The sequence below is a fragment of the Somniosus microcephalus genome, unplaced genomic scaffold (assembly GCF_052327205.1).
Source record: "Somniosus microcephalus isolate GS21.2 unplaced genomic scaffold, FLI_Smic_1.0 unresolved_chr1, whole genome shotgun sequence".
In the NCBI taxonomy this organism is placed as follows: Eukaryota; Metazoa; Chordata; class Chondrichthyes; order Squaliformes; family Somniosidae; genus Somniosus; species Somniosus microcephalus.
In genome coordinates this window covers 94,455,134-94,467,167 of record NW_028225179.1, presented here as the reverse complement: position 1 = coordinate 94,467,167, position 12,034 = coordinate 94,455,134, and the positions used below count along the sequence as shown (strand labels likewise).

At 41.1% G+C, this 12,034-nt stretch overlaps 1 protein-coding gene across 1 annotated transcript; it reads right to left on the bottom strand.

The window, feature by feature from the left end:
- Positions 1 to 2,530: 2,530 nt before the first annotated feature.
- LOC147095616 (putative G protein-coupled receptor 139) lies at positions 2,531 to 11,739 on the bottom strand. The gene is made up of 2 exons (XM_085973978.1): positions 11,670 to 11,739; positions 2,531 to 3,435 (listed from the first exon to the last, which is right to left on the bottom strand). Exons 1-2 carry the CDS (start codon positions 11,737 to 11,739, stop codon positions 2,531 to 2,533), a joined length of 975 nt encoding a protein of 324 aa, XP_085830104.1.
- Between the last annotated feature and the right edge of the window lie 295 nt (positions 11,740 to 12,034).

The window sequence follows — 12,034 nt, the reverse complement described above, 5'->3', positions numbered from 1 at the left end:
TCAATGGCGATATTGCACCACCTGCTGATGTGTGAATCCAATGAACAGTGTGGGTGAGCTGGATGCACACCGAACTTATGTTAAGCAGTAGGGAGCACGAATTCATCAAGCTGCCTGCAACGCAATGAATGGGCACGGGTTAATGGTGTACCACGATCCCCTCGGATATTTTTGAGGTTTCGCCAATTTCTCCATTAGCATGTGTCTGAGGTGAAATAAGTTCCGAGCTGACGTGCATTTTGCTTTCTCTGTTATTGCCGTGCCTGTGCTTGTTTGGCTTGGGTTCAGTGCACAGTATCTGATGCAACGCTGTTATAGCTGGCCTATTGGTGTGAAATTAGACATGGGCGGGGACACAAAACAATTGGAATCACATTTGTGGATCATTATACGACAAGCCTGATATTCAGTTCTATTAAAGTCAATGGAACAGAATATCAGATGGTGTGTATAACAGGCGGCCAATGTGACACCCTTAGATTTACGTACCCACCCTTGTCCATTCGGTCCAATCAAAAAGTCTCAGCATATAGTTCAGCTCAACGAAATCAAATTATTTGTGAGTTGTGGTGACAAGGCTAATGATGGGCAACATTGCAGGTAAATTTTAAACTTGCCACTGCCAGGTAAAATAAATGTTGTGGATTGGCCGCCCAATGTTTTTTTTATTTGTTTATGGGATGTGGCCGTCGCTAGCAGGGCGAGCATTTATTGCCCATCCCTAATTGCCCTTGAGAAGGTGGTGGTGAGCCGCCTTCTTGAACCACTGCAGTCCGTGTGGTGAAGGTACTCCCACAGTGCTGTTAGGTAGGGATTTCGAAGATTTTGGCCCAGTGACAATGAAGGATCAGTGATATACTTCTAAGTTAGGATGGTGAGTGACTTAGTGGGGAACTTGGTGGTGGTGCTGTTCCCATGCGCCAGCTGCCCTTGTCCATCTAGGTGGAAGAGGTCGTGGGTTTGTGAGGTGAGACCGAATAAGCCTTGGCGAGTTGCTGCATTGCATCTTGTAGATGGTACACATTGCAGTCATGGTACGCCGGTGGTGGAAGGAGTGAATGTTTAAGGTGATGGATGAGTTGCCAATCAAGCGGGCTGCTTTGTCCTGGATGCTGTCGAGCTTCCTGAGTGTTGTTGGAGCTGTACTCATCCAGGCAAGTGGAGAGTATTCCAGCACACTCCTTACTTGTGCCTTGTAAATGTTAGAAAGGTTTGGGGAGTCAGGAGATGAGAGACTCGCTTCAGAATACCTAGCTTCTGACCTGCTCTTGTTGCCATAGTATTTATGTGGCTGGTCCAGTTAAGTTTCTGGTCAATGGTGACCCCAAGGAAGTAGAAACCACCCAATTGTTTTACCTCCACTGAAATCAATGGCGATGAAAATCAAACGATTTCTACAATGCAGGTATTATCAGCAACTCCAGCTTCATGGCGTAAGTTGAAAACTGACCACAATGTGATGTAACATGAGGCACCAAACGGTCCTATTCAATTATTATTGCAACAGTTCATTAAAGGGATGCTTTGATTGTCCTAGTGCATGGATTGATTAAAATTATATCTTAATGGGAAACACAGAGATATTCAAAATGTACTTAAAGAAAAATTCCCTTGGACAACATTGTACTGCAATATGATACAAGTGTTCAAAATGATGATCGTTTGGGAAAGGATAGATATAAGCTGTGTGTTTCCAGTAGTTCAGGGACCAAAAATGAGGAGTCATCGATCGAAGATTAACTGTAAGAGTTTGAGAGCAAAGTGTAGCAGGAAGTTCTGTACATAATGGGTTGTAAGGCTGTGGGACTCACTTGCAGGGTTAGTGTTTGAGGCATAAACAATGTCAACATTCAAATCTAAATTGGACAGGTGGATGATGAAATGTCAGACCATATTCATATGGCAGGAGCGCCGTCTTAGTTCAGCAACTAACACAAATTTACGTTTATAGAAAACTTGGAGGAGTTTGACGTTTCCTGGTAAAGGGCAGACATGGAGTGACACAATTGGATTGTCCAATACTATGAAGGCGATGAGCAAGTTTATTCAACCTAATTATTCTTTGAGGTGAACAATTCATATTTCATGATACATTTTGAAAGTTCGCAACTTGGAGCAAAATATCAGGTCAGGCAGGACTTGTCACTGAAAGGATCAAACATCCGTGGAATAATTTGCAAGACTCACCAGTTGAAGGCAATAGTTAGCGGTTCCAACCGATAAATAAATGGGTTTCTGACGGGGTGAGGAGGATTAGCAAAAAGCAACATATATGTTTCTCTAATTGATTTTCACTAGTTTCTGAAAAAAAATGCTGTGTTTGGTCCAATTTGATATCGCCAGGCTTACACTCTAGGCAGACATTAATATTAACCCTAGCAACTTTGACCTCATACAACATGACATCTAATATAGAGACAGATTGCAGCTCGCATAGCCTTCCGAGATTCCTGCGTGTACATGTAATTCACCAACTGATGTTAAGTTTGGATGGATATAATTATATTTCCGTTCTGTGAAGTTATTTAACTTATTTGTTTAAACTAGTAATTAGAGGCAGAGGACGCTTAATCGCATTCTTCAATTCCTCTCTAAATTTACTCTGGGACACGGCATAAATAAACGTGTTTGTGCATGAACTCAAACAACTAAGCATATACCCGGACTGTTCCATAATGGTGAAAGGGTCATTGTAATTTGTTTCAAAAAATTGGACATCTATAAATTGCACACATAAGAAAAATATGAAAATTACCATCCATAAAAGTATAAAGTTGCCTGAGATGGCAAGCAGTAAAATGATGGATTTTCTTCGGTTCTCCATCTCTGTGTCATTATGATTCTCACGATTGTTATTTCCTCGGAGTCCCCTCCTCACTCTATTGGCAACTACAATGTGTTTGGCGGTCAGGGCATTGAGAAGCAAAATGAAAACAAATGGCGCAAATGGAATTAAAATGGTTTCCAACCACAGATATGCTGCCCATATGGGTGACGTATAGAAGCTTGATTTCACAGTGCAGGACCATGGTACATTGTTAATTATTTCCCGAGGTTCATATACAAAGTAGATTGGAACATTTTGTAAACCGCTCAAGGAGCACTCCACTGCTATCACCACAGCCGCAGTCTTTTCAGTGCAATATTTTGTTCGCAACGTTTGGCAACAAATTGCAACAAATCGATCAAAGGTGAATGCTACAGTTAGCCAGACAGAGCAATCAATTGAGACAAAAGTCAGGGTGATATTGAGACTACAAATAGGAGTATAATTCAAGAATGAATTTGGAAAATAAGCATCTTTAATCTCATATAGAATTACTTCAAATATGAGGATGAGTAGATCAGCCGCTGCCATGGCCACCAGGTAACGGGTGATGCATTTAGACAGACCGCACTTTCCATGGCAGAGAATGACGATTGTCACCAAATTAGCTGCAAAAAAGGAGGAAATGTCATTACTGACTCTCCTGATATTGAGAGGATGATCAGTTGACAGCGCTTTGGATGAAAATTCATGATCTTTTTCTGTCGCCCCACTGTCTATCATTATGTTTCTCCCACGCCATCGGTCAAGATTCGCAATTCTGACAGGATAAATTTCCATATCGTTATTACCACAGAATTATTCTGTGAGTAACTTCAGCAAAACGAAAATCTGCTGTGAACTTCACGGGTATATTTCAGATTTCGCAGAGCCAAATTTGGCCTTTTGGATTGACGCCTGTAACAGCATCTGCCGGATATGAAATAATCATACAATAGAGGTTTCAGTGTGATAACATGATTCTGACAGCAATATTCCATTGCTTTATTTTCTGAAATCAGGTGAACATTCCTACCAGGTGTTCATCACGTGCTTTTCCTCAGCAAATAACCAGCAAATTAAGATTCCTCAACGATACATTTATCACGTGCACAATAATGCCGCAAACATTTCATTTTGGACTGTGCCTTAACTATGTACCACCGGGGTTGCTTACATTCCAGCAACCAGTTAAGTAGTGGGAGTTAAAAGGAGTCTGAGCATGGACAGAGGGAACTTTGGAGATATATCAGAGATGTGTCTGGTAAGAGAATAAAATCGCAGTTACTATTATAAATTTCGATGCTGGTATGGATCTGGCATGGACATTTAAAACTGTATTTCAGTAACGTGGAATAGTGATTAATATAAACGGGAGGCTCTGAATAGAAGAGCTGTGCCTTGCAACAAGAGTTTGTTCCTCTTGGACGGTAATGCACATGATATTCAGTTTCATAGACCAGCAGAGCTGAATATCGGAAAGGGCATCCCATACGATAAAGCCCAAGAATCTTTACCCTTAGATACTAGCGGCTACATGAAAAGCCGCCCTTCAGTCATTTCTCAGCTATTTATCAAGATGTGTTTCAAACTTTTTATTTCAAGCAAAATATAATTATTGTCCACGTTTGACGAGTGGATATGTAATCTTTGAGAAAGGTGGCGTGTACAAACATGGAAATGAAAATTCCTATGAACACAAAGACAACCCAAAAAATTACCGCACAGAGCAGTCTGAACAGCCTGGGATTAAATGGAGTGTTTAATTTGGGAATTTGGAAAGCGTGGGAATTCGGAGAAGAGGGGGAATGATTTGTGATTTTTGCCTACACTACTTGTATTGCCTTGAGTTACATGTAGACATTTAATTTCAATACCCAAAACGTAATCTAGAGCAAGTAAGTAGTCAAGAAACTACAGTGTAAAATAAGTTACCTAATTACAAATGCAATTAATTAAAACAAGGTCACATACAGATGGCAGTGCAGTTGGTGTGCCTCAACTGCAGCATGTGGGAGTTTGTGGAGAGCATTGTGATCCCGGACAACCACGTTTGCAGTAAGTGCCTCCATCTTGTGGAACTGCAGCACAGAGTTTTTGAGCTGCAGTCTGAGGTGCAGACGTTGCAGGGGATCAGGGATGGGGAGATTTGCCATGAAAATTTTGCTCCAAGAGGCAGTCACACCCCTTAGATTACGTAGTGGTACAACTCTGGTTAGTGGTCAGGGACAGGAGGATGTGACTACAACTCAGGAAGGTAAGGGGACCCCAGGTGCATTGCTGGAGAAGCCTCACCCTTTGCCATAGTCCAAATTATATGAGGTTCTTGCTGCCTGTGGGCATGAGGGATAAGCCTGCAGGATGAAGAAGCAAGCTGCCTGGGTGAAAGATATCTCCTTGTGGCTGGAGTAGGACATGGAGTGGGAGGGGAAGGATCCAGTTGTAGTGGTCCTTATAGCAACCAATGACATCCGTAGAACTAGGAATGAGGTTTTGCTGGGGGAGTTTGAGGAGCTTGCATGCAAATTAAAAAGTAGAACCTTAAAGGTAATAATCTCTGGATTGTTAACTGCGCCATTTGCAAATTGGCCCAGGGACAGACAGATTAGAGTTTGAAACGCGTGGTTCAAAGCGTGGTGTGGGCTGAAGCGGTTTAATTCACGGGGTACAGGCACCAGTACTGGGGAAAGAGGGAGCTGTTCCATTGGGACGGTCTCCACTTAAACCAGGCTGGGACCAGTGTCCTGGCGAAGCGAATAACTAGGGCAGAAGCAGGGCTTTAAGCTAATAAAGGGGGGCGGGGTTGGGGGTTTCAGGAAAGAGTAAATTTAGAAGCAGCGAGAGAAGTGCCAACGTTCCAGTGCAGCGTGGTGTCTTGGGTAAAAGGGAAGGGATAGAGAAAGTAACACAGGTAATAAGGCATCAGTGACTAAGGTGACATCAGGGAAAAAATAGAAATAAGTCAAAGCTAAATGCACTATATCTGAATGCATGAAACTTTCTAAACAAAATAAAAGAATTAATACTGCAGATAGAATTTAATAGGTTTTAGGCAATATCCATTATAGAGACGTGGTTGCAATGTGGCCAAGGTTTGGGGCTAAATATTCCATCATACTTAACTTCTAGAAGAGAAAGGCAAAATGGAAAAGAAAGAGGGGTAGCCCTGATAATAAAGGATGGGCTAAAGATGGTAGAGAGAAAGGATCTTAGCTCCCAAAATCAAAAAGTGGAATCAGTTTGGGTGGAGCTAAGAAACAGCAAGGGGCATAAAATATTGGTGAGAGTTGTTTATAGACCCCGAAACAGAAGTTGTAATGTGCGGCAGAGTATAAATCAGGAAAATAGAGCCACGTGTAACAAGGGTAATACCGTTATCATGAGGGGATTGAATTTACATACAGACTGGGCAAACCAAATTTGCAGTAATAGTGTGGAGGACGAATGCATGGAATGTATGCTAGATAGTTTTCTCGATAAGCATGTTGAGGGACCAACTAGGGAACAGGTTATTTAAGATTCATTATTTTGCAATGAGAAAGGGTAAATTAGAACCTTGAAGTAAAGGGGCCTTTAGAGAAGAGTGACCATAATATGATAGAATATTACATCGAGTTTGAAAGTGACTTAGTTAAATCTGAAACTAGCGTCATCAATCTAAACAAAGCAAACAACGTAGGTATGAGGGGCTAGTTGGCTAAGGTAGATTGGGAAAAACTACATTAAAAGTTATTATGGTAGAGAAGCAATGGCTAGCATTTAAAGAATTAATAAATAATTTACAGAAATTATATGTTCCTCTAAGGCATAAAAAATCCCCACAGAAATAGTGGTCAAACCGTGGTTAAAAAGAGAATTTTAAGTTAGTTTTAGGTCAAAGGAAGAGGCTGATAATTTTCCCAAAAAGATTAATAAGCTTGAGGTTTGGGAGGGTTTTAGAATTCAGCAAAGGACAAACAACAAATTGATAAAGAAAGGGAAATAGAATCTGGGTTTAAACTAGCGAGAGACATAAAAGCAGACTTTAAAAACTTCTGTAAGTATGTAAAAAGGAACCGATTAACGAAAGCAAATGTGCATCCCATACAGAATGAGACGGGAGAAATTATGTTAATGGTCCAGAAATTCGAGTTGGAGGTGTCCCGCGGGTGCAAGCCTCCAACCGGCACTTAACTAGTGCACCGGCCCTTGTGCTGTGGGCTCACGTGGGATTATGATCCTGGGCCTGCGCCAAATGCCGGCGCACAGTGCTTGCATATCCCAGGGGTGCAGCTGTTCGCTGCGTCCCCTGGGATCAAGTGGGCCATGGAGAGCCAACGGGAGCAGGGAAATTACCATTCATAAAACTGACAGGAAGAGCTGTCAAAACTATAAATAGTATAAGCCCCAAAACATCACTAAAACTTCAAATGAATTTTGAAAAAAAATCATATTTTTAAAATAACTATAAATTACATTAAATAACTATTTTAAACAATAATTTAAATTTTTGACAACATTAATTACATTTTCTAACGTGGCTAAAAATAAACTTACCTTCTTTAAATTATTTAAAAATAATTAATCTGTGGAAAAAAATGTTTTAATTTTAATTAATTCACCCCTTACCTTGTTAAAAGCAGGCCTTACACCTGCTGTTTACATGTGTAATTCCTGGAGACTTACCCTCCCGGAGAAACCTGCAAAAAAAACGTAAGGTCCATGCGCACACGCTGCCTCTCCGGTGTACGGGTTCGAAGTCTGAACCCCTTCCTTTAAGGTTACAGAATTTCCGGTTTCCCGCGCATGCACAATGCATGCATGAAACCAGCACTTCTATTGGGCATACGGGTGAGTACCCCGTGCATACTCATCCATGGAGACCCAAATTTCTGGGCCAATGGGAAATAAAGAAATGGCAGAGAAATTAAACAAATATTTTGCGTCTGTCTTCACGAAAGAAGACGCAAAAAAGTCCCTAAAATAATGGCTAAGCAAGGGTCTAGCGAGAATGAGGAACTGAAAGAAATAAGTATTGGTAAAAAAAGAGTACTAGAGAAATTAATGGGTCTGCAAGTCGATAAATCCCCTGGAGCTGATGGCCTACATCCTAGGGTTTTGAAAGAGATGGCTATAGAGATAGTGGATAAACTGATTGTCATACTCCAAAATTCCATAGATTCTAGAATGGTTCCCGCAGATTAGAATGTATCAAATGTAACCCCACTATTTAAGACAGGAGAGATGAGAGAAAACCGGGAACTACAGACCAGTTAGCCTGGCATTAGTAGCAGGGAAAATGCTAGAATCTATTATTAATGATCTTAGAAAATAATAATAGGATTGAGCAGCGTCAACACGGATTTATGAAAGGGAAATCGCGTTTGACAAACCTGTTAGAGATTTTTGAGGTTTTAACTAGCAGAATATATAAGGGGGAACCAGTGGATGTGATGTATTTAGATTTTCAGAAGATATTCGATAAGGTGCCACACAAGAGGATATTACACAAAAATCCACCTAATGGTATTGGGGGTAATATATTAGTAGAGTAGGAATAAACGGGTCATTTTCGGGCTGGCAGGCTATAGCTCGTGGGGTACCTCAAGGATCAGTGCATGAGCCTCAGCAGTTCACAAACTACTTTGATGATTTGGATGAGGGGAGCAAATGTAATAATCCCAAGTTTGCTGATTATAGAAAGCTGTGTAGGAATGTAAGTTGTGAAGTGGATGCAAAGATGCTTCAAGGGGATATAGTTTGACTAAATGATTGGCCAAGAACATGGCAAATGTAATATAATGTGGAGAAATGGGAAGATATCTACCTTGTTTGGAAAAATTGAAAAGAAGAGTATTTTTTAAAATGTGAGTGATTGGGACGTGTTGTTATTCAGCGGGAACTGGGTGTACTTGTAAACAAGTCACTGAAAGATAACATGCAGGCACAGCAAGCAATTAGGAAAGCAAATGGTATGTTGGCCTTTATTACAAGCGGATTTGAGTAAAAGACTAAAGACGTCTTAGTGCATTTATTTCGGGCCCTGGTGAGATCATACCTGGAGTATTGTGTACAATTTTGGTCTCGTTACCTAAGGAGGGGTATACTTGCCATAGAGGGAGTGCAACGAAGGTTACCCAGACTGAATACTGGGATGGGGTGATTGTCCTATTAGGATAGATTGAGTAGACTAGACCTATATTCTTTAGAGTTTAGAACAATGATAGGTGATCACATTGAAACATACACAATTCTTACTGGGCTTGACAGGTTAGTTGCAGGGAGGATGTTTCCCCTAGCTGGGGAGTCTAGAACCTGGAGTCACAGTCTCAGAATAAGGCGTGGGCCATTTAGGAATGAGATGGTGAGGCATTTCTTCACTCAGAGTGGTGAATCTTTGAATTCACTACCCCAGAGGGCTATTGAGGCTCATCCGTTGAATATATTCAAGAGAGTGATCGATAGATTTTTGGATATTAAGGGATTCATGGGATATGAGGATAGTGCAGGTAAGTGGAGTTGAGGTAGAAGATCAGCGATGATCTTACTGAATGGTGGAGCTGGCTCGAGGGGCACAATGGCCTACTCCAGCAACTAAATATTATGTTCTTTTGTACTTATATCACAATTTATTTATTCCCTGTTTTGGGGTTGATGGGTGGCACAATATTACTATTTGCCCCGATATTTGTGAATCACAATCTTTTAAGAAAAATAACCTACCACACATGGATTAAAGTCTATTATTGAGTGGAACTAATTATCTCTTGGTTTATGAAACGAGAAGAAACGACCAGAAAAAAAGAAAACAGTTTTCACCATCACTCCACAGGCCGATAATCTGAAGAATGGATGGCCTGAAGCCTGCCGCCCTTTCATCCCACTACTGAAGGTGGGAATGTCCCCCACAGAACTGTCTCTCCAGCAACACTATTGAGTAGAATTTCTGCGGAGGAATCCGCTGATTTCCTGTGGTAACTTCAACTCATTACACCATTTCTCGTGGATATCCAGGATCTACTATCCAAGTTTTGGCAGGACATCGTGAGAAGCCCCGCAGAAATTCTATTCCAGTCACTCTGTTTCTAACATGCAAATAAAACTTGGAGTAGATTGTCGTCTTAACCACCTGAGTATTAAACATCGCCTGACTATGTGGGTAGAAATTGGTTTTGGGCTGCACCGCTAAACGGGAGCTATCACATGGGCCACCTGTTATTCGTCTCGCTTGATATTCAGTTCTTTTAAAGGCGGGGAGGGGGAGGCAGGCATAATACTGCTGTTCTACCCCTGCATGTATAAATGAATATCAGGCGGCCTTTATCACTAGTTGTAACAGAAACCATCGGATTATTCTTCCATTGAAAGAAATGGGCAATGATCTACTGTTCTGTTAGGGAAGCGATAAATTCCGGAATACTTTCTATTTTGTGCCTTGCTCAACTGATGCAGAAATTCCCGGATGTAAAGAATAAAATCTATCCCATAGTTTCCGAAAGAATCACCAGGCACAGCAAATTGGCATTAGAATTATGATACCACAGCATTGGTTGGACTCGCTTTATTATCACTTGGCTTCATTCATTTGCGTAGTCACAGCAATAATTGGCTCCAGCTGAATCCAACATATTTTTGCCGGATTTTCACTGAGTGTCAGTGGTTCGTTCGATTTGCAACTGGTCATAGACTTTCTATGGTGTTTTGCACCGGAAATTCCTATCAGCCAAGAATCAATAAAGTGCAACGCCCTCTAAAGGGCATCTGGGACTTGTGTGAACAGGGGCGAACAACTGTTTATCTACTTAACCAATCAGATTGATGAATCATTTAGTGCAACGCAATGTCTGAACCAGGAAGTGTAAGATATACTTCAATGTCAAACCAGGGACAGCAATGAAACAAAGAAAGGGAAACAAGGATTTGATTAAGAGAGAGAGAGAGAGAGACTGCTGAAAGAAAAAGAAAGCAAAAGTAAAAAAAGAATCTTTACTCTCCAACAATATTTAATAGCTGAAGAAATGAGACACCACACTGTTAAATTTAACTTTCAGTGCCAGAGACATTGTTTGACAGTAATTACGATTTACCAGACCGTTAAAGGGGCACTTACACTGGAATGGACAAGCCGAGCCTCTTCCTGGCGAGTTTACTCCCTATCTATCGGGCAATTACAGTAACTTCGCGCAGTTCAATGCATTTGAAGGGTAATTCAGATGGTGAGATGGCATTTTCGAGAAGCTCTTGGAGGAGCAGAGCATCTCAGACAGCAACGGATTTCTGTGTTTAACTGCGCATGTGCGGTCACCAGATTTACTGCCCAATTTGCACATAAATAACGGTGATCGCTATTAGCCTCACTATTATCTTTACAACAAAATCCTACAAAATATATCACACAGTCTCAGAATCATGCCTGCAGAAATGTGTTATAAGCACAAATTTTACGGCTACTTGCCAGCAGGCAACACATAGGGGCCATTTATTTATCAAGTATGTACAGCAAACTCAAGCCTTTCAATGTATTTGAAAGGCGTGTCACCAAGCAAGATGTTATAATTGCGCAGCCGTTGTAGGAGCAAGGTATCATGGACAGCAACTTCCTGATTTCCGTGCTTAACTGCACACGTGTGGTCACTTAAATTTTCTGTCGGCGTTCACTATAATAGGATGAGTGCTGCTAGCATCACCATTATTACTACTGCAAACTCCAGCCCAAGATGAATCTGGCAGAAACTTGGAGCATTTTGTTTTACTTCAATTGGCAGTAATGCCCGCAAAACAAGCACATCAAAACAAACAGATGATATTATTGGAGCGACAGCATGAGCAGTGATACAGTTACACACTATTGTAGATGAATACTGACTGATTATTAGCGTCTTACCTGGAACACCAATCACTGCAAGAATAGGGTAGTAAATATTTTCTATCTGTACGAGAACCGGCTGTCCCATTTTCAGAGAGAAGCGAACTAGTCTTCTTGTGCTATCGACAGGCAGGTCTTCTGATTTCAGAAAAAGTTGCATTTATACATGAGAGAAACCTCAAGTGACACAAGAGCATTACATAATGATTGCTATTAGTTACAGTCATTTGAACAAACAAATTAAGCCAAACCGGGTTGGCTCCTATTGGCCAGGGAGTAGGAAACCTTGTCGTGCTATTGCCCATTGAAAGAGTATGGAGGCCAGGAAAATAATCTCATCATTCATCCAAACAGAATATTTCACCATCTCCACTTCTACAATC

Coding starts and splice junctions, on each gene's coding strand:
- LOC147095616 (XM_085973978.1), bottom strand. CDS start 11,739: ATGGGACAGCCGGTTCTCGTACAGATAGAAAATATTTACTACCCTATT. Junction 3,436..11,669: donor TGCAGTGATTGGTGTTCCAG/GTAAGACGCTAA, acceptor CCTTTTTTGCAG/CTAATTTGGTGACAATCGTC.